The sequence below is a fragment of the Scyliorhinus canicula genome, chromosome 6, assembly GCF_902713615.1.
Source record: "Scyliorhinus canicula chromosome 6, sScyCan1.1, whole genome shotgun sequence".
Lineage (NCBI taxonomy): Eukaryota > Metazoa > Chordata > Chondrichthyes > Carcharhiniformes > Scyliorhinidae > Scyliorhinus > Scyliorhinus canicula.
Window position 1 is genome coordinate 11,301,929 of NC_052151.1, and position 27,837 is coordinate 11,329,765.

General features: G+C 44.4%; 1 protein-coding gene across 2 annotated transcripts in view; it reads right to left on the reverse strand.

Annotated features, from left to right (window-relative positions):
* Positions 1-27,837, reverse strand: part of LOC119966977 (cullin-9) — a 176,785-nt gene that overhangs the window by 110,170 nt on the left and 38,778 nt on the right. The window contains exons 9-13 of one of the 2 annotated variants that reach the window (XM_038798952.1): positions 27,307-27,397; positions 22,165-22,336; positions 11,661-11,766; positions 2,955-3,050; positions 1,975-2,150 (exon numbers count right to left, since the gene is read on the reverse strand). In XM_038798952.1, the coding sequence (XP_038654880.1) occupies positions 1,975-2,150; positions 2,955-3,050; positions 11,661-11,766; positions 22,165-22,336; positions 27,307-27,397 (641 nt within the window). Of the gene's footprint in view, positions 1-1,974; positions 2,151-2,954; positions 3,051-11,660; positions 11,767-22,164; positions 22,337-27,267; positions 27,398-27,837 lie in introns of both variants that reach the window. The other variant, XM_038798951.1, reaches the window with a different exon arrangement.

The following is a 27,837-nucleotide window of genomic DNA, read 5'->3' on the forward strand; positions in this document are numbered from 1 at the left end:
ACTAAATACATACTTTGGTCCTGTCTTCACAAAGGAGGATACAAATTACATACCAGAAATGTTGGAGAACACAGGGTTGAGTGAGAGGGAGGAACTGAAGGAAATCAGTATTAGTAGGGAGATGGTGTTGGGGAAATTGATGGGATTGAAGGCTGATCAATCCCCAGGATCTGATCATTTCCATCCTAGAGTACTTAAGTGGCCCTAGAAACAGCAGGTGCAGGTGCATTGGTGATCATCTTTCAAGATTCCAGATTATCTTTCAAGAATCTATAGACTCCGGAACAGTTCCTGCAGATTGCAGGGTGGCTAATATAACCCCACTATTTAAAAAGGGAGGCAGAGAGAACACAGGGAATTATAGACCAGTAAGTCCGATGTCAGAAGTGGGGAAAATACTGAAGTCGATTATAAAAAATTTAATAGTACAACACTTGGAAAACAGTGGCAGAATCAGACAGAATCCACATGGATTTATGAAAGGGAAATCATGCTCGACAAATCTATTGGAATTCTTCGAGGATGTAATTAGGATGTAGACAAGGGGGGTGTCAGTTGATGTGGTATATTTGGACTTTCAGAAGGCTTTATCGTGTAAAATTAAAGTGCATGGGATTGGGGGAAGCGTATTCAGATGGATAGAAAACTCGCTGGCAGACAGGAAACAAAGAGTCGGGATAAACTGGTCTTTTTGTAAATGGCAGGCAGTGATTAGTGGGGTACCACAGGGATCGGTGCTGGGACCCCAGCTATTCACAATATACATTAATTATTTAGAGGAGGGAACAAAATTTAATAACTCCAAATTTGCAAAAAACCCAGGGAGGGTGAGCTGTGAGGAGGATGCAGAGATGCTTCAGTGTAATTTGGACAAGTTGAGTGATTGGGTAAATGCATGACAAATGCGGTATAATTTGGATAAATATGGGGTTAAAAAGTGGTTTGGTAGCAAAACCCAATCTGTGAACCTTCACTTTACTGCCTTCTGGGCAAGTATAACCTTCCTGAAAGATGGAGATAAAACGCACACAGTACTCCAGGTGTGGTCTCACCATAGTCTTAAAGCACTGCTGCAAGACTTGCACTCCAATCCCCTTGCAACAAAGACAAACGTGCTATTTGCCTTCCTCACTGCTTGCTATACATGGATGCTAACTTTGTGTACAAGTCTCCTTGCCACATCAACATTTAAAAAAATTCTACTTTTCTATTATTTTTACCAAGTAAATCGCCTCACATTTTTTAACATTTTAGGTGGGGTTACTGAGTTAGGTTGGAGGTGTGGGTTAAAAGGGGTGCTCTTTCCCAAGGGCCGGTGCTGACTTGATGGGCCGAATGGCCTCCTTCTGCACTGTAAATTCTATAATTCTGTCCCCTTGATGCCCTCTCATTCTGCTGATCTCTTTGCAGCTTCTGTCCCGTCCCCCCATACAGCTGACATTCCCAGATGATTTGTATCATCAGTAAACTGAGACATATTACTCTCTGCCCCTCACTGGGTCAAAACCATGGAACTCCCCCACCCCTAACAGCTCTGTGGATGTACCTGCACGACATAGATTGCAACCGCACAGGAAGGCAGTTCACCACCACCTTCTGAAGGGCAATTAGTGATGGACAATAAAAATCCTGGCCTGGCCAGTGACTGTTACAAAAAGAATAAAAACGTATAGGTTGTCAACAGCTGAGGCTCCAGCATTGATCCTTGTGGTATTCCTTGATTTAGTCTACCAACTAAAAAGTGCCCCATTTATCCAGCTGGCTGCTTCCTGCCCATTAACCAATTGTCAATCCATCCGATATATTAGCCCCAACTCGAGCCCATTTCTGTATCTTTATTTTTCTGTGACACCTCTCGATAGATGCTGGCGGTTTGGAATGGATCCAGCATCCAAGTATGGGTTCCAATTCCCTTAACTCTGGTGTGAATTCAACAGTGGAATTTTATTGTGCCACACTCGCTGGATCACTAACTTGTTGAAAAGCTGCAGCAGCTGCATCCTGTCCTCCTGAATTTCCTGACACCAGGTGTGGGCCTTTGTTGTGTAGAAGAGGTAAGTCCGACAGCATAGCTGCTCCTTGAATACTGGCCAGAAGGTTGGCTTTGGCCCCAGAACTTCAAATCCATGAACACGAGTATCAATCCCACCCTGATTTAGGAAATAAAATTATTAACTAGACACTGCAGCTCTGCTCCAGCTTCTCTCCAGTTACAATACTGTACGGCAAACATGAAGCTCAGTAAACAAATAAAATTGAAGGGCAGCGCGGTAGCATGGTGGTTAGCATAAATGCTTCACAGCTCCAGGGTCCCAGGTTCGATTCCCGGCTGGATCACTGTCTGTGTGGAGTCTGCACGTCCTCCCCGTGTGTGCGTGGGTTTCCTCCGGGTGCTCCGGTTTCCTCCCACAGTCCAAAGATGTGCGGGTTAGGTGGATTGGCCATGCTAAATTGCCCGGAGTGTCCTAATAGTAAGGTTAAGGGGGGGGGGGGAGTTGTTGGGTTACGGGTATAGGGTGGATATGTGGGTTTGAGTAGGGTGATCATTGCTCAGCACAACATCGAGGGCCGAAGGGCCTGTTCTGTGCTGTACTGTTCTATATAGAATTTTGCAAACGATGTTAACAAATGCTTAATTGAGCGGCATGTGGCGCAGTGGATAGCACTGGGACTGCGGTGCTGAGGACCCGGGTTCGAATCCCGGCCCTGGGTCACTGTCCGTGTGGAGTTTGCACATTCTCCCCATGTCTGCGTGGGTTTCACCCCCACAACCCAAATGATGTGGTTAGGTGGATTGCCCATGCTAAATTGCCCCTTAATTGGGAAAAAAAAATTGGGCACTCTAAATTTATAAAAATAAACAAAAAAAAACAAATGCTTCATCACTCCGGGACAGCAATAATAACAATACTGATGTATTCTACAATTCTGAAATAGTCAAAGGATCTACCTACCTGCTGGCATCGCTTGATCCGAATCTGGATAATTGCCCAGTAACGAGTCATATTCTCCAGCAGTAAAACACGGCTGGCAGTGGGTGCCACATTCACCTGCAAACAAAGGCAAGCTCACTAAGTGGTTAAGCCTTGAAGCAAGGATGTGTTGCAGCACAGGTGATTTCTGAATGTACATCTGCACTGTTGATAATGGTCAAAATTCTCTGTCGCTCTCAGAAATTCAGTGCTTCACACAAAGCAAAACATGTGGTGACTTGTGTAGATATTGGCTGCATGCATTTTCCACAAAGAAAGATCCCATCTAAACATTGAAATTAATGACCACCTAAGACTTGGTGTCCATTTTGAAACATATGCTCGGCTGTACCTGGATTCATGCCATTGAACCCGTAGCACCAGCCCAAACCCCCAATAACAGACAGAGGGACTTTATCCAGATATATCCAGATAAATCCCAATAACGGACAGAGGGACGTTATCCAGATAAATCCCAATAACGGACAGAGGGACTTTATCCATGTTAATCCCAATAACGGACAGAAGGACATCTTCCAGATAAATCCCAATAACGGACAGAGGGACTTTATCCAGATAAATCCCAATAACGGACAGAGGGACTTTATCCAGATAAATCCCAATAACGGACAGAGGGACTTTATCCAGATAAATCCCAATAACGGACAGAGGGACTTTATCCAGATAAATCCCAATAACGGACAGAGGGACTTTATCCAGATAAATCCCAATAACGGACAGAGGGACTTTATCCAGATAAATCCCAATAACGGAGAGAGGGACTTTATCCTCGTTCATCCCAATAACGGACAGACAGACTTTATCCAGATACATCCCAATAACGGACAGAGGGACTTTATCCAGATAAATCCCAATAACGGACAGAGGGACTTTATCCAGATACATCCCAATAATGGACAGAGGGACTTTATCCAGATAAATCCCAATAACGGAGAGAGGGACTTTATCCAGATACATCCCAATAACGGACAGAGGGACTTTATCCAGATAAATCCCAATAACGGGCAGAGGGACTTTATCAAGATACATCCCAATAACGGACAGAGGGTCTTTATCCACGTTCATCCCAATAACGAACAGAGGGACTTTATCCGATCCATCCCAATAACGGACAGAGGGACTTTATCCAGATAAATCCCAATAACGGGCAGAGGGACTTTATCAAGATACATCCCAATAACGGACAGAGGGACTTTATCCACGTTCATCCCAATAACGGACAGAGGGACTTTATCCACGTTCATCCCAATAACGGACAGAGGGTCTTTATCCAGATAAATCCCAATAACGGACAGAGGGACTTTATCCAGATAAATCCCAATAACGGAGAGAGGGACTTTATCCAGATAAATCCCAATAACGGACAGAGGGACTTTATCCAGATAAATCCCAATAACGGAGAGAGGGACTTTATCCAGATAAATCCCAATAACGGAGAGAGGGACTTTATCCAGATAAATCCCAATAACGAACAGAGGGACTTTATCCAGATAAATCCCAATAACGGACAGAGGGACTTTATCCAGATAAATCCCAATAACGGACAGAGGGACTTTATCCAGATACATCCCAATAACGGACAGAGGGACTTTATCCAGATAAATCCCAATAACGGACAGAGGGACTTTATCCAGATAAATCCCAATAACGGACAGAGGGACTTTATCCAGATAAATCCCAATAACGGACAGAGGGACTTTATCCAGATAAATCCCAATAACGGACAGAGGGACTTTATCCAGATAAATCCCAATAACGGACAGAGGGACTTTATCCAGATAAATCCCAATAACGGACAGAGGGACTTTATCCAGATAAATCCCAATAACGGACAGAGGGTCTTTATCCACGTTCATCCCAATAACGGACAGAGGGACTTTATCCAGATAAATCCCAATAACGGACAGAGGGACTTTATCCAGATAAATCCCAATAACGGACAGAGGGACTTTATCCAGATAATCCCAATAAAGGACAGAGGGACTTTATCCGATCCATCCCAATAACGGACAGAGGGACTTTATCCAGATAATCCCAATAACGGACAGAGGGACTTTATCCGATCCATCCCAATAACGGACAGAGGGACTTTATCCAGATAAATCCCAATAACGGACAGAGGGTCTTTATCCAGATAATCCCAATAACGGACAGAGGGACTTTATCCAGATAAATCCCAATAACGGACAGAGGGACTTTATCCAGATAAATCCCAATAACGGACAGAGGGATTTTATCCACATAAATCCCAATAACGCACAGAGGGACTTTATCCAGATAAATCCCAATAACGGACAGAGGGACTTTATCGAGATACATCCAAATAACGGGGAGAGGGATTTGATCCAGAGGGAATGTTTCCACTGGTTTTCTCTAGGAATCCGCGTTGGTATCCTTGCTTTTCCCAATAAAATTTAATGACCTCTCCTTTGGTGTGTCGGGTGCAATTAAAAAATTTGTGGATGATATGAGACTTGGATGCATTTCGAAGTGTGAGGATAGCATACATCTTCAAAAGGACATAGACCCTTTGGTGGAGTGGAGCAGGCAAGTGACAGATGAAATTTAATGCAGAGAAATGTGACGTGGTTCATTTTGCTCAGAACAACATGTAATAATGTAAAATACAGGGCACAATTCAATCATGGGTACAGGAGCAGAGGGACCTGGGTGTACAAGGGTATAAATCATCGAAATCGTCATAACAGGTAAAAAGAGCAGTTAACAAAGTACACATCATCCTCGGCTTGATCAATAAGGATAAACATCACTGGGTCGGATTTTCAGGTTGTTCCGTCAGGGAGGATCTTCTGGTCCCACTGATGGCAAACCCTCCACTCCCCACCACACACCCCTCGCCACCCCGCCGTGGGTTCCCTGGCAGCAGAGAGTGCAAACAATGGGAAACCCCATTGACAGCGGTGGGAACCAGGTAATCTTGCTTGCTTTTTCAGCTTCAACTGCAGTATTATGTCCTGTTCTGGGCACCATCAGCTAATGGTGAGCAGCCTTCCTTTATTTTACCTGCCAGGATCTTTTTTGCTCTCTTAATTTCCTTTTTAAGTTCCCTCTTGCACACTCTGTGTCTCTTGGGCTTCTGCTGTTTTGAGCCCTCGATATCTTCCATAAGCCTCCCTTTTTCTCTTTGTCCAATGCTGTATATCTCTCGATATCCAGGGTTCAATGGGTTTGTTGGTCCCACCCTTTTCCTTGATTGGAACATGTTGGTTCCCTATTTTCCTATTTCTCCCTATTTCCTTCATGAATGCATCCCACTGTTCTGTCACAGTTCTACCTAAATGTGTCTGCTCTCAGGGCGGCACAATGACACAGTGGTTAGCACTGCTGTCTCATGGCGCTGAGGACCGGGTTCGATCCTGGCCCTGGGTCACTGTCCGTGTGGAGTTTGCACATTCTCCCACTATCTGCGTGGGTTTCACCCCACAACCCAAAAAATGTGCGGGGTAGGTGGATTGGTCACGCTAAAAAAGAATGAATTGGGTACTTATGTAAAAAAAAAAACAAGAGTGTCTGCTCCCAGTCCACTCTGGCCAAATCATATCTGATCTTATTAAAATCAGCCAGTTTAGAACTTTGATTTCAGGCTCATCCTTGTCCTTTTCCATAACTCCATTAGATTCAAGGTTATGATCACTGTCTGCAAAATGCTTTCCCACTAATACTTCAGCCACTTGCCTGGTTTGTTACCTAAAATTAAGTCCAGGACCACTCTCTTCTCTCACAAGAACACAAGAACTAGGAGCAGGAGTAGGCCATCTGGCCCCTCGAGCCCGCTCCGCCATTCAATTAGATCATGGCTGATCTTTTGTGGACTCAGCTCCACTTTCCGGCCCGAACACCATAACCCTTAATCCCTTTATTCTTCAAAAACCTATCTATCTTTACCTTAAAAACATGTAATGAAGGAGCCTCAACTGCTTCACTGGGCAAGGAATTCCATAGATTCACAACCCTTTGGGTGAAGAAGTTCCTCCTAAACTCAGTCCTAAATCTACTTCCCCTTATTTTGAGGCTATGTCCCCTAGTTCTGCTGTCACCCGCCAGTGGAAACAACCTGCCCGCATCTATCCTATCTATTCCCTTCATAATTTTAAATGTTTCTATAAGATCCCCCCTCATCCTTCTAAATTCCAACGAGTACAGTCCCAGTCTACTCAACCTCTCCTCATAATCCAGCCCCTTCAGCTCTGGGATTAACCTAGTGAATCTCCTCTGCACACCCTCCAGTGCGAGTACGTCCTTTCTCAAGTAAGGAGACCAAAACTGAACACAATACTCCAGGTGTGGCCGCACTAACACCTTATACAATTGCAACATAACCTCCCTAGTCTTAAACTCCATCCCTCTAGCAATGAAGGACAAAATTCCATTTGCCTTCTTAATCACCTGTTGCACTTGTAAACCAACCTTCTGTGACTCATGCACTAGCACACCCAAGTCTCTCTGAACAGCGGCATGCTTTAATATTTTATCGTTTAAATAATAATAATCCCGTTTGCTGTTATTCCTACCAAAATGGATAACCTCACATTTGTCAACATTGTATTCCATCTGCCAGACCCGAACCCATTCACTTAACCTATCCAAATCTCTCTGCAGACTTCCAGTATCCTCTGCACTTTTCGCTTTACCACTCATCTTAGTGTCATCTGCAAACTTGGACACATTGCCCTTGGTCCCCAACTCCAAATCATCAATGTAAATTGTGAACAATTGTGGGCCCAACACGGATCCCTGAGGGACACCACTAGCTACTGATTGCCAACCAGAGAAACACCCATTTATCCCAATTCTTTTCTTTCTATTAATTAACCAATCCTCTACCCATGCTACTACTTTACCCTTAATGCCATGCATCTTTATCTTATGCAGCAACCTTTTGTGTGGCATCTTGTCAAAGGCTTTCTCCAGATATACCACATCCATCGGCTCCCCGTTATCTACTGCACTGGTAATGTCCTCAAAAAATTCCACTAAATTAGTTAGGCATGACCTGCCTTTTACGAACCCATGCTGCGTCTGCCCAATGGGACAATTTCTATCCAGATGCCTCGCAATTTCTTCCTTGGTGATCGATTCCAGCATCTTCCTTACTACCGAAGTTAAGCTCACTGGCCTATAATTTCCTGCTTTCTGCCTACCTCCTTTTTTAAACAGTGGCGTCACGTTTGCTAATTTCCAATCCACCGGGACCACCCCAGAGTCTAGTGAATTTCGGCAAATTATCACTAGTGCATCTGCAATTTCCCTAGCCATCTCTTTTAGCACTCTGGGATGCATTCCATCAGGGCCAGGAGACTTGTCTACCTTTAGCCCCATTAGCTTGCCCATCACTCCCTCCTTAGTGATAACAATCCTCTCAAGGTCCTCACCTGTCATAGCCTCATTTCTATCAGTCGCTGGCATGTTATTTGTGTCTTCCACTGTGAAGACCAACCCAAAAAACCTGTTCAGTTCCTCAGCCATTTTCTCATCTCCCATTATTAAAACTCCCTTCTCATCCTCTAAAGGACCAATATTTACCTTAGCCACTCTTTTTTGTCTTATATATTTGTAAAAACTTTTACTGTCTGTTTTTATATTCTGAGCAAGTTTACTCTCATACTCTATCTTACTCTTCTTTATAGCTTTTTTAGTAGCTTTCTGTTGCCCCCTAAAGATTTCCCAGTCCCCTAATCTCCCAGCAATCTTTGCCACTTTATATGCTTTTTCCTTCAGTTTGATACTCTCCCTTATTTCCTTAGATATCCACGGTCGATTTTCCCTCATTCTTCCGTCCTTCCTTTTTGTTGGTATAAACCTTTGCTGAGCACTGTGAAAAATCGCTTGGAAGGTTCTCCACTGTTCCTCAACTGTTCCACCATAAAGTCTTAGCTCCCAGTCTACCTTAGCTAGTTCTTCTCTCATCCCCTTGTAATCTCCTTTGTTTAAACACAAAACACTAGTATTTGATTTTACTTTCTCACCCTCCATCTGTATTTTAAATTCCACCATATTGTGATCGCTCCTTCAGAGAGGATCCCTAACTATGAGATCATGAATCAATCCTGTCTCATTACACAGGACAAGATCTAGGACCGCTTGTTCCCTCGTAGGTTCCATTACATACTGTTCTAGGAAACTATCGCGGATACATTCTATAAACTCCTCCTCAAGGTTGCCTTGGCCGACCTGGTTAAACCAATCGACATGTAGATTAAAATCCCCCATGATAACTGCTGTACCATTTCTACATGCATCAGTTATTTCTTTGTTTATTGCCTGCCCCACCATATCGTTACTATTTGGTGGCCGATAGACTACTCCTATCAGTGACTTTTTCGCCTTACTATTCCTGATTTCCACCCAAATGGATTCAACCTTATCCTCCATAGCACCGATGTCATCCCTTACTATTGCCCGGATGTCATCCTTAAATAACAGAGCAACACCACCTCCCTTACCAGCCACTCTGTCCTTCCGAATAGTTTGATACCCGTGGATATTTAACTCCCAGTCGTGACCATCCTTTAACCATGTTTCAGTAATGGCCACTAAATCATAGTCATTTACGATGATTTGTGCCATCAACTCATTTACTTTATTCTGAATACTACGAGCATTCAGGTTGTTTTTTTTACCTCTGTTTTGAATCTTAACATCTCCAGTTTTATTCCTTTTGTTATTACTGGGCCTATTCACTGTGCTCCCCTCAGTCACTGTACCTTGTACTGTCGCCCTTTTAGATTTCTGACTATGTCTCTGCCTTGCACTTTTCCCCTTACTTCCTATTAGTAAGAAGTCTTACAACACCAGGTTAAAGTTCAACAGGTTTGTTTCAAACACGAGCTTTTGGAGCACTGCTCCTTCCTCAGGTGAATGGAGAGGTATGTTCCAGAAACATTTATATGGACAAAGTCAGAGATGCTGGACAATGCTTGGAATGCGAGCATTTGCAGGTAATCAAATCATTACAGTCATTACAATCCAAGATCCCGGTTGAGTCCGCACGCATGAGTGCGGCCTCAACCGGGACCTGGGATTCATGTCGCATTACATCCACCCCCCACCATCTGGCCTGGACTTGCAAAATCCTACCAACTGTTCTGGCTTGAGACAATTCACACCTCTTTAACCTGTGAATATCCCTCTCTCTGGATCCGTAATTATTTGATAACCTGCAAATGCTCGCATTCCAAGCATTGTCCAGCATCTCTGACTTTGTCTATATAAATGTTTCTGGAACATACCTCTCCATTCACCTGAGGAAGGAGCTGTGCTCCGAAAGCTCGTGTTTGAAACAAACCTGTTGGACTTTAACCTGGTGTTGTAAGACTTCTTACTGTGCTCACCCCAGTCCAACGCCGGCATCTACACATCATTCTCTCCTATTAGCACAGGGCTAAATCGCTGGCTTTGAAAGCAGACCAAGGCAGGCCAGCAGCCTCCCCGAACAGGTGCCGGAATGTGGCAACTGGGGGCTTTTCACAGTAACTTCATTGAAGCCTACTTGTGACAATAAGCGATTTTAATTTCATTTCATTTCTCTGCCCATAGAACACACCCAGCAATGTGATTTCTCCTGTTAGTTTTTAAGTTCTACCCACACAGATTCATTTGAAGAGCCTTCTAATTGCGACATAGAACATAGAACAGTACAGCACAGAACAGGCCCTTCGGCCCTCAATGTTGTGCCGAGCCATGATCACCCTACTCAAACCCACGTATCCACCCTATACCCGTAACCCAACAACCTCCCCCTTAACCCTACTTTTATTAGGACACTACGGGCAATTTAGCATGGCCAATCCACCTAACCCGCACATCTTTGGACTGTGGGAGGAAACCGGAGCACCCGGAGGAAACCCACGCACACAGGGGGAGGACGTGCAGACTCCACACAGACAGTGACCCAGCCGGGAATCGAACCTGGGACCCTGGAGCTGTGAAGCATTTATGCTAACCACCATGCTACCCTGCTGCCCAAAATCATCCCATCCTCTCTTACCCCTTTCCCCATCTCAACTGAAGATCCGGTTTTCTGGAATATTGAGCTGCCAATCCTGCGCTTCTCTCAACCATGTCTCAGTGTCACCAATGACGTCTTATCCCTACGTTTCAATTTGTGCCCTCAACTGAGGTTCTTCTTCCTGATGTGGGCTGAGACTTGCTTGCCATCGTCTTTGTCCCATCCTTCATTTGCTGGGCACCTTTTGCCATTCTTTCTATCTTTTAAAAATGTTGTGTACTTGGGAGTATTTATTGCCCAACCTTGATCGTTTTGTAACCAAGCCTCCTTAAAGAGGAAAGAGACTGCTGAAACAACGTGACACAATCAAATTTAACTGTGCTGAGCTCATTCCATGGACCTGTCAAGTAGATTGATTCTCTATTTGTGTGTGTGAGAAAGGTGACGAGCAGGAAGCACACAAGTATCTTACAGCTTTGCACATATGCATTCTTTGTTCATCAGCATGTGTAAAAATAATACTTCCTTAACTGTCAGCTACATACAAGTTAGCAACACAAGGAGCCACAGGAGATAAAAATGAGAACGCAGTGAATGAACTGTAAAAGTGTCTTCCATTGGATGCTGCAACAATGTTCTCGCAGGAGTTATTTGCTTTTGCCTCACTGTCTGAAATGCACTCCACTTTCATAACTCACTGTGTTTAGTTCTGTATTGATGTTACTTGGATCGTCCCCTCCCATCACCACCACACGGGCTGGCATATAACTGGAGTCCTCACTCGCAACCACCAAGGTCAGTTGTCTGGAACACAAGGTAAAAGATCGCTCAATAGCAAACTGCAACTGCAGCCAAAATACAGATTGTGCTTTCACCAATTATGGGTTTCTGAGACAACCTACACCAGTGGTGGACAACTTGTGACCTGGTGGCCACCTGGGGGCCCAGAGTTCTGGGTGCAGCCCACAAGATATTTTGTTGACTATTCCTGTAATACAGAGCAGATATCTCGCTGTAAAAGCCATCAGGGTTTTTACAAATTTGAACCAATAGCTCAAATTCATTGTTTTCATAGGCCCAGTTTATTTTCAAAAGAGATAGAGAAAGATGAAGCAGGAAAAGGACATGTTTGACAGATGTTAGGTAGATAATACAAGTAAGTAATACGACACCCTGGGCTAGTTGTGGTCCACTTGACCAGGAGTCGCAACACAATTGAATTAACTAATAATTCTTCGAAAAAATACCCCAAGTCTTTGGCCCTTGGCTGCCTAATAATTACAGTCACCAGGTTTGTAAATTTAAACATAATTACTTTTTACTTATAGCAAGAACAGTAATTAAATATGCAGCAAATGCAACAGGTTAATTATCTAATTCCTTATTCCCCAATTTACTTACACACACACACCGCACACAAAGAGAGGGGAGGAGAGGGGTGCAAATCGTAAGTAAAAAGAAAAAGAGTCTTTGTTTCAGTTCGTTGTCTTTAAGCAGACCTTCCTTCAAAGTAAGCTTTCAAATCCAGGTCTTTGTTCGCAGCCTGTAATGTAGATTCATTCAGGTCATTCCAGTGATGTTCTGCAGGGATAGGTGCTGGATCTCTTTCTGTTTGCAGTTAATATTAATGATCTAGATGCGAATGTGTAAGGTTTGATCAGTAAGTATGCAGATAACACAAAAGTTGGTGGTGTGGTAAGCGATGAGGAGGAAAGCCTCACACAGGACTATATAGACGGGCTGGTCATATGAGCAGAGCAGTGGCAAATGGAATTTAACCCTGAAACATTAGATGCATTTTGGGAGGACGAACAAGGCATGGGAATACACAATGAATGGTAGAACGCTAGGGAGTACAGAGGACCAGGGGAATCTTGGGGTGCATATCCATAGACCCCTGAAGGCAGCAGAAGGCAGGTAGATAAGGTGATTAAGGAGGAATATGGGATACTTGCCTTTATTGGCCAAAGCATAGAATATAAGAGGAGGTTATGATGGAACAGCTAGAGTTCCACGTGCAGATCTAGTCGCCACACTAAAGGAAGTGATTGCACTAGAAAGGGTGCAGAGATTCATCAGGATGTTGCCTGGGCTGGAGTATTTAAGCCAAAAACAGACGCTAGTTAGGTTGGGGCTGTTCTCCTTAGAGCAGAGAAGGCTGAGGGGGGAACCTGATTGAGATGTGCTAAATTATGAGGGACATAGATAAGAGTAGATACGAGGAAACTTTCCCTCTTAGTAGAGGGGTCAATAACCAGGGGGCATTGATTTAAGGTAAGGAGCAGGAGACTTCAAGGGGATTTGAGGAAAAGCTTTTTCTTCCAAAGGGTGGTTGAAATCTGGAACTCACTGCGTGAAAAGAACTCTCAACATTTATGAAGCATTTACATGAGCATGTGAAACTCCATAGCATACAAGGCTGCGGATGAAGTTCTGAAAAATGTGATTCGAATAGATAGGCGCTTGATAACCAGCGCTGTCACAATGGGCCGAAGAGCCTCTTTCGGTGCTGTAAAACTGTATGACTCTGATAAAACCAGTTCTCTGGTTGGTTTGAGAATGTGCTGCTCTAAGGAACTAATTTAGAACAGAGGAGTGACCTATTGAAATGAAATAAAATGAAAATGAAAATGAAAATGAAAATGAAATGAAATGAAAATCGCTTGTCACGAGTAGGCTTCAATGAAGTTACTGTGAAAAGCCCCTAGTCGCCACATTCCGGCGCCTGTCCTGGGAGACTGGTACGGGAATCAAACCGTGCTGCTGGCCTGCTTGGTCTGCTTTAAAAGCCAGCGATTTAGCTGAGTGAGCTAAACCAGCCTATTTGAGTTGTACAAAATTCTGAACGGTCTAGCGTGGGTAGATAGGAAAGACCCGTTTCCAAACTGAGGTGTCAATAACTGGGGCGTACATTTACGATTTTGGATTTGGGTTTATTGTCACGTGTACCGAGGTACAGTGAAAAGTATTGTTCTGCATACATTCCAGACAGATTGCTCCATACTTGACAAACATAGGACATACTAAAATTCACTAGACTCTGGGGTTGTCCCGGTGGATTGGAAATTAGCAAACGTGACACCACTGTTTAAAAAAGGAGGTAGGCAGAGAGCAGGAAATTATAGGCCAGTGAGCTTAACGTCGGTAGTTGGGAAGATGCTGGAATCTATCATCAAGGAAGAAATAGTGAGGCATCTGGATAGAAATTGTCCCATTGGGCAGACGCAGCATGGGTTCATAAAGAGCAGGCCGTGCCTAACTAATTTAGTGGAATTTTTTGAGGACATTACCAGTGCAGTAGATAACGGGGAGCCAATGGATGTGGTATATCTGGATTTCCAGAAAGCTTTTGACAAGGTACCACACAAAAGGCTGCTGCATAAGATAAAGATGCATGGCATTAAGGGTAAAGTCGTAGCATGGATAGAGGATTGGTCAATTAATAGAAAGCAAAGAGTGGGGATTAATGGGTGCTTCTCTGGTTGGCGATCAGTAGCTAGTGGTGTCCCTCAGGGATCCGTGTTGGGCCCACAATTGTTCACAATTTACATAGATGATTTAGAGTTGGGGACCAAGGGCAATGTGTCCATTTGCAGATGACACTAAGATGAGTGGTAAAGCGAAAAGTGCAGAGGATACTGGAAGTCTGCAGAGGCATTTGGATAGGTTAAGTGAATGGGCTAGGGTCTGGCAAATGGAATACAATGTTGACAAATGTGAGGTTATCCATTTTGGTAGGAATAACAGCAAACGGGATTATTATTTAAACAATAAAATATTAAAGCATGCTGCTGTGCAGAGAGACCTGGGTGTGCTAGTGCATGAGTCACAGAAAGTTGGTTTACAGGTGCAAGGTGATTAAGAAGGCAAATGGAATTTTGTCCTTCATTGCTAGAGGGTTGGAGTTTAAGACTAGGGAGGTTATGCTGCAATTGTATAAGGTGTTAGTGAGGCCACACCTGGAGTATTGTATTCAGTTTTGGTCTCCTTACTTGAGAAAGGACGTACTGGCACTGGAAGGGTGTGTAGAGGAGATTCACAAGGTTAATCCCAGAGCTGAAGGGGTTGGATTACGAGGAGAGGTTGAGTAGACTGGGACTGTACTCGTTGGAATTTAGAAAGATAGAACATAGAACATAGAACGATACAGCGCAGTACAGGCCCTTCGGCCCTCGATGTTGCACCGACATGGAAAAAAAAATCTAAAGGCCATCTAACCTACACTATGCCCTTATCATCCATATGCTTATCCAATAAATTTTTAAATGCCCTCAATGTTGGCGAGTTCACTACTGTTGCAGGTAGGGCATTCCACGGCCTCACCACTCTTTGCGTAAAAAACCCACCTCTGACCTCTGTCCTATATCTATTACCCCTCAATTTAAGGCTATGTCCCCTCGTGCTAGCCACCTCCATCCACGGGAGAAGGCTCTCGCTGTCCACCCTGGGTGGGTGGGATCTTATAGAAACATTTAAAATTATGAAGGGAATAGATAGGATAGATGCGGGCAGGTTGTTTCCACTGGCGGGTGAAAGCAGAACTAGGGGACATAGCCTCAAAATAAGGGGAAGTAGATTTAGGACTGAGTTTAGGAGGAACTTCTTCACCCAAAGGGTTGTGAATCTATGGAATTCCTTGCCCAGTGAAGCAGTTGAGGCTCCTTCATTAAATGTTTTTAAGGTAATGATAGATAGTTTTTTAAAGAAAAAAGGGATTAAGGGTTATGGTGTTCGGGCCGGAAAGTGGAGCTGAGTCCACAAAAGATCAGCCATGATCTCATTGAATGGCGGAGCAGGCTCGAGGAGCCAGATGGTCTACTCCTGCTCCTAGTTCGTATGTTCTTATGATAGATACACAACGTAAATACATCAACATCGGGCGACATATAGGGAGTGTAGTACTACTCAGTAGAGAAGCTGCATGGAGAGATCAGTTCAGCCCATTAAGGGGCCTGGTAACAGCGGGGAAGAAGCTGTTTTAGAGTCTGTTAGTGCGTGTTCTCAGGCTTTTGTATCTCTTTGCCTGACGGAAGAAGTTGGAAGAGAGAATAGCTTGGGTGGGAGGGCTCTTGGATTACGCTGCCCGCTTTCCCAAGGCTGTGATATGGGTAGACAGTCAATAAATGGGAGGCAGTTTCACGTGATGGGCTGTGTTCACGACTCTCTGTAGTTTGTTTGGGTCTTGGGCCGAGCGGTTGCCATACCAAACTGTGATGCAGCCAGATAGGATGCTTTCAATGGTGTGTTTGTAAAAATTGGAAAGAGTCAATGGACATGCCAAATTTCCTTAGTTTCCTGAGAAAGTATAGGCGCTGTTGTGCTTTCTTGGTCGTAGCGTCGACGTGGGTGGACCAGGACAGATTTCTGCCGATGTGCACACCTAGGAATTTGAAGCTCTCAACCATCTCCACCTCCACCCCATTGATGCTGAGAGGGTGTGTACAGTACATTGCTTCCTGAGGTCAATGGCCAGCTCCTTCGTTTTGCTGACATTGAGGGAGAGATTGTTGTCATTACACCACTCCACTAGGTTCTCTATCTTCCCCCTGTACTTTGACTCATTGTTGTTCGTGATCCGACCCACTATACTTATGACATCAGCAAACTTGTAGATGGACTTGGAGCCACATTTTGCCACATAGTCATGTGTGTAGGGAGTATAGTAGGGGGCTAAGTACGCAGCCTTGCGGGGCACCGGTATAGAGGACTATTGTGGAGGAGGTGTAGTTGTTTATTCTTACTGATTGTGATCTGTGGGTCAGAAAGTCAAGGATCCAGTTGCAGAGTGAGGAGCCAAGTCCTAGGTTTTGGAGCTTTGATATGAGCTTGGCTGGGATTATGGTGTTGAAGGCAGAGCTGTAAATTGGAGTCTAATGTAGGAGTCATTATTATCAAGATGCCCCAGGAATGAGTGTAGAGCCAGGGAGATAGTGTCTGCTGTGGACTTGTTGTGGCGGTATGTGAATTGCAGTGGATCAAGGCATTCTGGGAGCATGGAGTTTATGTGTCTTATGACCAACCTCTCAAAGCGCTTCATAATGATAGATGTCAAGGCCAACGAAAGGTGGTTGTGGAGGCACGCTGCCTTGTTCTTCTTTGGCACTGGTACGATGGTGGTCATCTTGAAGCAGGTGGCAACCTCAGAATGGAGTAGGGAGAGGTTGAAGATGTCCGCGAACACACCCACCAGTTGGTCTGTGCAGGATCTTAGTGCACACCCAGGGACGCCATCAGGACTCGTTGCTGTCAGAGGGTTCACTTTCAAGAAGGCCGATCTGACTTTGGAAGCTGTGACGGTGGGTCTGGGTGTGTCTGAGGCTATTGGGGCTGTTGACAATGGTTTGTTGGTTTCCTGCTCAAAACGAGTATAGAATGCAGTGAGTTAAACAGGAAGGGGTGCTCTGCTGCCAGAGATTCTATTCAGCTTTGCTTTGCAGCCCATTATGTTGTTTAAGCCTTGCCACAACCGATGAGAGACCGTGCCACTAGTCTGTGACTCTAGCTTAGGCTTGCAGCGTCTCAGGCCTGGCCTTCAGTAGGGAGTGAATCTCCCGGTTAAACCATGGTTTCCGGCTGGAGAACGTACGTACTGCTTTCTTTGGCACGCAATCTTCGACACACTTTCTGGTGAAGTCTATGACAGTAGTGGCATACCCGTTTAGGTTGGCCGTTGAGTTCTTGAATATGACCAGTCCACTGACTCCAAGCAGTCACTTACGAGCTCTCCTGTTACCTCCGCCGAGCATTGCACGATCTTCTTAACCAGATTCTCCTGTTTAAATTTCTGCTTGTATGCCGGGAGAATGAGCACCATCTTGAGGTCAGATTTTCCGAAGTGCGGTTGGGGGATGGATTGGGAGATGCCCTAGATATTTGTATAGCAGTGGTCAAGGATGGTGATTGGTAGAACGATTAAAGGAGACACAAGGAAAATCTTTTTCACCCAGGGGGTGCTGGACATCTGGAATTCACTTCCGAAATTGGTGGTCGAGGCCGAAACACTCAACTCAATTAAAGGGTACCTAAAAGTTCTGTAACCTCTCTGACTACAGGCCAGGTGCTGGAAAGTAGGATTAAAATGTGCCCATATGATCCAAGTTAATTGGGAATGTAAGCTGTGACGAGGACACAAAGAGGCTACAAAGAGATATAAAACCAGACCAGAAGACAAGTTAAGTGTGTGTGCAACAAGTTGGTAGGTGGAGTAATGTGGGGCAGTGGGAAGTTCTTCACCTTGGCCGCAATAGAAAAGTAGAATTATTTGTGAAACTTATAAATATCGATATTCAGAGAGATTTAGGTGAGTTAATACAAGGAATGCAGAAAGGTAGCAAGCAGGTGCTGCAAGCAATTAGGAAGGCTAATTGCATCAAGAATGTTATTGCAAGGCGGGCATTAGCATAAGAATAGTGAAGCCCCACTACAGTTGTGACTTTGGTGAGACCATACCTGGAACACTGTAATACAAACAGAAAATACTGAATAAACTCAATAGGTCTGGCAGCATCTGTGCTGAGAGAAACAGAGTTAAAGTTTCGAGTTCACATATCTCTTTCAGAATTGGAGAGGGCTAGAAATGTAATGAATGATATAATTGGAGAGGAGGGTGGGGCAGAAAAGAAGGCTAAGGATAGGTTGGAGCTAAGGAGAGAGATGTCATGGGCGCAAGATATGGGGAGGGGCAGTGTTCGTGGAGACACTAAGGACAGCAGAAGTGCTAATACTGGCATAAAGGTAAGATAACACAATGTATTATCAGGAGTTGAGTTAAGTGAGGGAGGGAGGTATTACTGTGTCTTGTTCCCTTACTATGTCGGCAGGTTAGTGGGAGCAGGAGCAGACCAAGGCCGGAGAGCTGGTAGATGAGTTGCAGCAGTTCAACATCATCAAGAGAACACACCGAGTAATATCACAGGTAAGTCTTTGTAGGGGAGCATTTTTCTCTTCTATCTTTTCAGACTTGCTTTGAAATTAAAGACTGGACTGAAAACTAAAGTATGAAAACTAAAGATCAGTAGTGAAATTAAAAACAAATTGAAAATCTAATTAAATAAGATGGGGATGGAGGTCCAGGCAATGTGTTGTAGCTGCAGCATGTGGGAGATGGTGGACCTCAGTGTGGTTCACAGTGACCACATCTGGAGTGAGTGTTGGTTCCTTGAGGAACTTTGGCTCAGAGTTAATGAGCTGCAGTTTGAGCTTCAGACATTGCAAAACATCAGGCAGGAGGAGAGTTACTTTGACGCTGTGCTTCAGGAGGCAGTCACACCTCTTAGATTAACTACCTTGAATTTGTTCAGTGGTCGGGGCAGCAGGGTGTGATTACAAGTGAGGTAGGTCGAGGGATCCAAGAGGGAGCACAGCAGGAACCTCAGCCCCTGCCCAACAGGTTTGAGGTTGTAGCTCCCTGTGTGGATGAGAGTGGCGACTGTAGGGGAGATATGCAAACTCACCATAGCACCATGGCACAGGGAGCCATCAAGTGGGGCGAGAGATGAGAAATGTAGTCGTAGTTGGGTATAGTAGTTAGGAGAATATACACTGCTGTCTATAGCCGGGATCGAGAGGACCGACAGCTGTGTTGCCTACCCAGTGCCAGAGTTCGGGGCATCTGCTTCAGGCTGGAGAGGAACTTGCAGTGGTGGTGGTGGGGGGGTGCTGGGGGTCCCATTGTTGTGGCACCAACGCCATAGGTACAACGAGGAAAAAGGTTCTGCATTGAAGTTGAGGAGATCGGTACTAAATTAAGCAACAAAACCTTCAAGGTCATAATCTCTGGATTATTACCTGATGCACTTACCAACTGGCACAGGATACATAAAAATGGAGATGAATACGAGGCTCAAAGACTGATGTAGGAGAAGTGGGTTTCAGTTTGTGGGACTCTGGCATCAGTACTGGGGAAAGTGGGTGCTGTAACATTGGGATAGTCTACATCTGAACTGTGCTGGGACCAGTGTTCTTGCAAACTGCTTAACTGGGGAAGTAGAGAGGGCTTTCAACTAAATAGAGGAGGGGCCGATTCTGTAGAAGGGATATATAGGCTTACAAAGCAAAAGCATGCAACAGCATTACAAGGTAGCTAATTAGGTAATGATATCCAGCGTGTGACAGGAAGGGACCAAGCGTGCAAACATTAAAAAAGTAGGGGCAAACTGGAAAAAATGGCAACAAGGCAAAATTATTGTTCCATTACTAAAATACACTTAGCATTCAGCACAAAATAAATGAATCAAAGGCACAAATTGCGGTTAATAGGTATGATCTTTTAGACATTAGTGACTTGGTTACAGGGAGATCAAAATTGGGAACTAAATATTCAGGGGTATGTGACTTTTGTAGAACAGGCAGAATGGAAAAGGTGGTGGGGTAGCTTTGTTGGCACGAGATGGAATAAGTACAACAGCCAGAAATTATCTTGGATCGGAAGTTATAGAATCTATCTGGATGGAGGCAAGAAATAACAATGGGAAGAGGACACTAGTGGGAGTAGTTAATGGGCTCCAAAACAGTTGCTATACTGTAGGATGGAGAATAAAGGCACATAAAAAGGGTGTTCTTTAATCATGGGCGACTTTAATCTTCAAGTAGATTGGGAAAATCACATTGGCAGAGGTAGCCACGAGGAAGAATTCATAGTGTATATTCGGGTTAGTTTCCTAGAACAATATGATATGGATCCAGCCACGGATCAGGCTATGTTGGATTGATAATGTATAATGAGGCATATTTAATCAATAACCAATGGGAATCAGGGGGAAACTCTCCGCTGGTTGGAGTCATACCTGGCACAAAGGAATATGGTTGTGGTGGTTGGAGGTCAATCATCTCAGCTCCAGGACATCACTACAGGAGTCCCTCAGGGCAGTGTCCTAGGCTCAACCACCTTCAGCTGCTTCATCAATGACCTCCCTTCCATCATAAGGTCAGAAGTGGGGATGTTTGCGGATGACTGCACAATGTTCAGCACCATTTGCGACTCCTCAGATAATGAAGCAAATGCAGCAAGACCTGGACAATATCCAGGCTTGGGCTGACAAATGGCAAGTTACATTCGCACCACATAACTGCCAGGCCTGCAAGAGAGAATCTAACCATCGGCCCCTGACATTCAATGGCATTACCATTGCTGATTCCCCCATAATCAACATTCTGGGGGTTACCATTGATCAGAACTGAACTGGTCTAGCCACATTATTACTGTGGCTACCAGGACAGGTCAATGGCTAGGAATCCTATGCTGAGTAACCCATCTCCTGACCCCCAAAGCCTGTCAACCATCTACAAGGCACAAGTCAGGAGTGTAATGGAATACTCTCCACTTGCCTGGATGAGTGCAGCTCCAATAGCACTCAAGAAGCTCGACACCATCCAGGACAAAGCAGCCCGCTTGATTGCTCCTCCTTCCACAAACATTCAAACCCTCCACCACCGATGAACAGAGCAGCCGTGTGGACCATCTACAAGATGCACTGCAGAAACTCACCAAGGTTCCTTCGACAGCACCTTCCAAACCCACGATCACTACCATCTAGAAGGACAAAAGCAGCAGATACCTGGGGGTTCCTCGTCAAGTCACTCACCACTCTGACTTGGAAATATATCACCGTTCCTTCGCTGTCGCTGGGACAAAATCCTGGAACTCCCTCCTTAACAGCACTATGGGTGCACCTACACCACATAGATTGCAGTGGTTCAAGAAGTCAGCTCACTACCACCTTCTCAAGGGCAATTAGGGATGGACAATAAATGCTGGTCTCACCAGCGACGCCCACATCCCGTAAATGAATTAGCTCAAAGTACTTGCCAATTCATTGATTTGTAGGACAACTGTGCATAGAAAAGTGTTTATTCAGATTAATAGCCTTGCAGGTTCACATCTTGCTACATGTCAAGTTAGATGAGTTAGTAGTTTTTAGCATGTTCTGTGCAGAGAGAATTATACTTTTGAAAAAAAAACAATTTTTTTTCCAATTAAGGGACAATTTAGCATGGCCAATCCACCTAACCTGCACATCTTTGGGTTGTGGGGGTGAAACCCAGGCAAACACAGGGAGAATGTGCAAACTCAACACACCCAGGGACGCAATCGAACCTGGGACCTCGGTGCCAGAGGGAAATATATTTTAACAATCCTAATGTAACAGTGCCATTGTGCGCCAGGCACAGACCAAGCGCCTCTTGCCCAGGTTCCTGGCTTACCTGATCACCACTCCTTTGTGCATATAGATGTTAATGTAATGGGAGCCTGTGCTGCCATTTGATTCCCAGTACGTTTTGGTGTTCTTGTCAGTCAGCTTGCTCGCTCTGTGATGATTGGAGGACACCTCCACCTTCTCCCAACACTTGTCCTCCTTCAACTCCACACTGGAACCTACACAATGGTGAACAGTAAGAAAAAGGAAGGAATATAGTAACCACCATCCAGGGCAACAACTTACAGAACATCTTAGCAGGTTTAAAATACATGACATTTGAAATTAATTACTCAAAGGCAGTAAAAATGCAGGACTACAGATTTCTGGCTTGATCAAGTCCAGTTACTAGTGGTGTGCCACAAGGATCTGTTTTGGGGCCGCTGCTGTTTGTCATTTTTATAAATGACCTGGAGGAGGGCGTAGAAGGATGGGTGAGTAAATTTGCAGATGACACTAAAGTCGGTGGGGTTGTGGACAGTGCAGAAGGATGTTACAAGTTACAGAGGGACATAGATAAGCTGCAGAGCTGGGCTGACAGGTGGCAAATGGAGTTTAATGCAGAAAAGTGTGAGGTGATTCATTTTGGAAGGAATAACAGGAAGACAGAGTACTGGGCTAATGGTAAGATTCTTGGTAGGGTGGACGAGCAGAGAGATCTCGGTGTCCATGTCCATAGATCCCTGAAAGTTGCCACCCAGGTTGAGAGGGTTGTTAAGAAGGCGTACGGTGTGTTAGCTTTTATTGGTAGAGGAATTGAGTTTCGGAGCCATGAGGTCATGTTGCAGTTGTACAAAACCCTGGTGCGGCCGCATTTGGAGTATTGTGTGCAATTCTGGTCGCCACATTATAGGAAGGATGTGGAAGCATTGGAAAGGGTACAGAGGAGATTTACAAGAATGTTGCCAGGTATGGAGGGAAGATCATATGAGGAAAGGCTGAAGGACTTGAGGCTGTTTTCGTTAGAGAGAAGGAGGTTAAGAGGTGACTTAATTGAGGCATACAAGATAATCAGAGGATTAGATTGGGTGGACATCGAGAGCCTTTTTCCTCGGATGGTGATGTCCAGCATGAGGGGACATAGCTTTAAATTGAGGGAGATAGATATAGGACAGATGTCAGAGGTTGGTTCTTTACTCAAGAGAGTAGTAAGGGCGTGGAATGCCCTGCCTGCAACAGTAGTGGACTCGCCAACACTAAACGCATTCAAATGGTCATTGGATAGCCATATGGACGATAAGGTAATAGTGTAGAGGGACTTTTGAAGGGTTTCACAGGACGGTGCAACATCGAGGGCCGAAGGGCCTGTACTGCGCTGTAATGTTCTATGTTCTAGAGGTCTCCACAACTCCCTCGGTTAAATTAATGCCGTTGGTGGTCCAGAAATGTCACCAGCAAAATCCTGAGATTGAATTGCCTGCCCCACGTCTCTGCTGGTCATTAGCTAATCTGAAAACAGGAGTTGTCATTTTGAATGAGCCCGTCGGTACCAATACTCAACAACATTGGTCACACTTGCACCAATATGGACTACAATGTAGCAATAGATTGCAGTGTTCCACTTAATTCACACTGTTACTGGGTGTTTTCACATTCAGGTGAACACAAGTGTTTCCCACACCCTCATTACCCTTCTCTGAAATCCAAATGACAATATTGTAAAACATTCAAATCATCCAACTGGTGTTTTATTACTCTGCAGTACTTTATACAAATGCAACCATTTGGGGCTGAACAATGTTGTTCAGGGGGAAAGCCTTGATGACCATAAGGGAGGACAGTCTGAAATTTCTCAACATGGAATCTCTTAACAGCCCAGCTTCACTGGGCAGATCCCACACTGGTACAAACTGAACCTCAGGCTGCAGATATCAGCAAAATCACTAACGTGTTCTCACTCTGATAACAGCTGCCAAATTATGGCAATTTTGCAATGCAGACCTGGCTGAGAAGGTAAGAAATAAGAACAGGAGTAGGCTAGGCCATTCGAGTCTACTCTGCCGTTCAACAAAATCACAGCTGATCCTCTTCCTCAACTTCATCTTTCTACACTATCCCCACATTCCTCAATTCCCTTTGGATATTTATTATAACCTGCCCGGATCCTATTGGCCGGGGATAATTAGTTACTCCATGATATCTTTTAGGGTCCAATCAAATCAATATGATAAGGAACACAAACTCAGGTATAAATTATCCCTGGTAGGGGCTGTGCCCCCCCCCAAAAATAAAAATAAAGAACGGAAACTTATCAAAATCAAATCAAACTGTGATAAGGCAGCCTCGAGAGTGCCCGAGGACGCCGTATGCCCCCTCTCCAGGGACACCCGGCCGCGAATAAAGCTGCAGACGGTTACCCCATGAGGTATTTTGTGGTCCAATCAACTCAATCTAAGAAAGGAAATAAACTCAGGGACAAATTAAAAGGTGCCCCTGGTAGGGGCGCTGCCCAAAATTAATAAACGGGAACGGAAACTTATCAACATCAAATCAAAATGTGAGAAGAAGGGTCGATAAAGCAATTCAACCCCTGCAGGGCCCATCGGGCATGGAGTGCCCGTGGACGCTGTATGCTCCCTCTCCAGGGATACCCAGCCGCAAATAAAGCTGCAGGTGAACTGTCGGTACTTTGTACATAGCTTTTCACAGTAACTTCACTGCAGAGTTAATGTAAGCCTACTTGTGACAATAAAGATTATTTTTATCATACATATTATTGTAAATTAAGTTACTTATTGTTTCACTCTACAAACCCGTGCTGGATTCTTCATGGCCCTCACAAAAATATAATCTATCAACCACTGACCTGAATGACTCAGTGACAGAGCACCCACAGGCTTCTGGGAAAGAGAATTCCAAAGATTCACAACCCTGTTTGAAGAAATGTCCTCCAGCTCAGTTCTAATTGGTTGACCCCTTATTAGGAGACTGTGACCAAGACAGAGGAAACATTTTTTCACCATCTATCCTGTCCTGGTCGATAGCACATCACTAGCAATGTTCCTCCCCATAGCTGATGACTCAATGCTCCTCTATGTTGAAAACCATTTGGATAAAACACTGAGGGTATGAGGGTAACAAGGGCACATGGTGTATTCTGGGTGGGGAACTTCAATGCTCATCACCAAGAGCAGCTCAGTAGCACCACTATTGACCAATTCAACAGGGTTTTGAAGGACATATTAGTTCAACAGGATCAGAGGCAGGTGGTGAGGGAGCCAAGAGGGAAAAACCCACTTCAACTCATTCTCACAGATCTCCCTGACCCAGATGCAGTCCATGGCAACATCATAGAACCCCTCCAGTGCAGGAGGCCATCAGTCCATTTAGTCTACGTCGGCCCTTGGAAAGAGCATCCTACCCAAGTTCATGCCTCCACCCTATCCCCGTAACCCCATCTAACCTTTTTGGACATTAAGGGGCAATTTAGCATGGCCAATCCACCAAACCTGCACATCTTTGGACTGTGGGAGAAAACCGGAGCACCTGGGGGAAACCCACGCAGATATGGGGAGAAAGTGCATATAATTGAACCAGGGTCCCTGGAGCTGTGAAACAGCAATGCTAACCTCTGTGCTACCGTGTCTTCCATATTGGTAGGAACAACCGCCACATGGTACTCATCTTCACATTGAGGCACCCTCCACCGTGCTGTGTGGCACCACCAATGGGGCTGGATAGGAGCTGGTTTAGCACAGGGCTAAATCGCTGGCTTTGAAAGCAGACCAGGGCAGGCCAGCAGCACGGTTCAATTCCCGTACCAGCCTCCCCGAACAGGCGCCGGAATGTGCCGACTAGGGGCTTTTCACAGTAACTTCATTTGAAGCCTACTTGTGACAATAAGCGATTTTCATTTCATTTTCATTTCAATGGGCTAGATTTTGAATGGATTTGGCCCGGAAATTTAGTCAAAGGTAGATAAAGCACAGAAGGTAACAATCAGCTTTGACAAAGAGTCATCCAGACTCTAAACATTAGCTCCCTTCTCTCTCTCCACAGATGCTCCCAGACCTGTTGAGATTGTCCAGTATTTTCTGTTTTTGTTTCAGATTGAAGCATCCGCAGTAATTTGCTTGTCTAGAAATCATCATGGTTCTGCTAGAAAAATAATCCAGGCCGTCTTCAAGTATGATGTTGGCAGAGCCAGTAAAGAAACATGATCTACACTCGCTCCCCAAAGCTTTAGCTACCGAGTCCATCTGAAAAGGCAAACGCCAACTAATCGACTACAGAAGTCATCACTTCTGCACGCACACTTCGCAGAAACATCTTTTGTGGTAATGACACAGTAAATGTTAAGCCCATAGATTCATCTTAACCTCTCCTCTCTAAGGAACCAGCGTGGTTGTCTACAGAGGCCATTAACACTGTCTACTTCAGCAGTCTTCTATGATAACGTGCAACACAGCTTTCTGCGTAAAAGCTGATCCCCACATCTTTTCTTACACCTAGCTTTCAATTCTGTCCCATGTACAAGTTTCCGTTTCCAAACGAGCTGCAACATGCTTGATTAAGATTTCTACCCATTAGCGATAGATTTGTTATTAATCACTTGTTCCTTTCAGACCATGTACAAACAATAGTGTCTAATTGTTCAGTTACCGCTGATTACTCGGCCCATCTATTTAACTGGGTGATTTTTTTTGTCTAATTATTTATTGTCCAAAAAGATTTGTCTTAAATTTTAAATTCCCAACACCCAGAATAATCCTTGCTGTTGCTATTTTACTCCTTTCAAGGCAATAATATTCTTCCAATGATTATGTGGCCAGAACTTCCAACAGTGGTCCAGTCAGACTCTGACTAACAGCAGCAATACAAATATGGGTTTGTTTAGTTACAAATATTGACATCCAATACTGCCTGCTAATCTGTCAGCAGACAGTGTTCATTATAACCGTCATCCACTTGGGAGTCAAGTTTCCTGGAATTTAATGCTGTGATTACATGGCATCTGAAAGCAGATAGCGACAAAGAAATTCAGCTATTGGTACACATTTCTGTCAAACAAGTAGAAAAGCAAAACAGATTTTGAATGTTTTAATTTTAACAAGAAATTGAAGTAGAAAAGAGATGCTCTCTTTTCGGCCCACACGTAATTTAAACTTGCCGTGATTCAGTCTGTTATCATTGAGCCGTTCGGACAGACCTTGACAGAGGTTCCTCAGGAATACATCAAAGAAAGGGATATTGATTGGCTGGTGGCTGCGTCTATGCTCCTCAATTTGTCCCAAAACCATCTGCAAGAGTTTTTAAAAAATGAAATACATGTACTTAAAATACAGAATGAGCAAAACCCATTCATCCCATCAAACATATAAACAGTCAGGGGCATAGCTTACGGACACCCGCATGTCCCATATCTATTAGACCCTCAACATTTTGCAGTCTTCACGACAGAGGACACAAGTAACATCCCAGAAAAGACTAAATCAGGGAAGTGGTACTGAACAATCTGTTGGAGCTGCAGGCTCTGGGTCCATGTGTCTTGATGGTCTTAAAATAAGTGGCTAGTTGAGTTTATTGGTTTCAATTTTCCAAAGTTCCCAGGTTTGGAGAAGGTTCCATTAGAATGGAAAGCAGCAAATCCAACTCCTTTATTCAAAAAGGAGGGAGACAGTTAGCTTAACACGGTCATGCATCCAGTCATTTGGTAGAACTTGATTATTGCTGAAAAGAG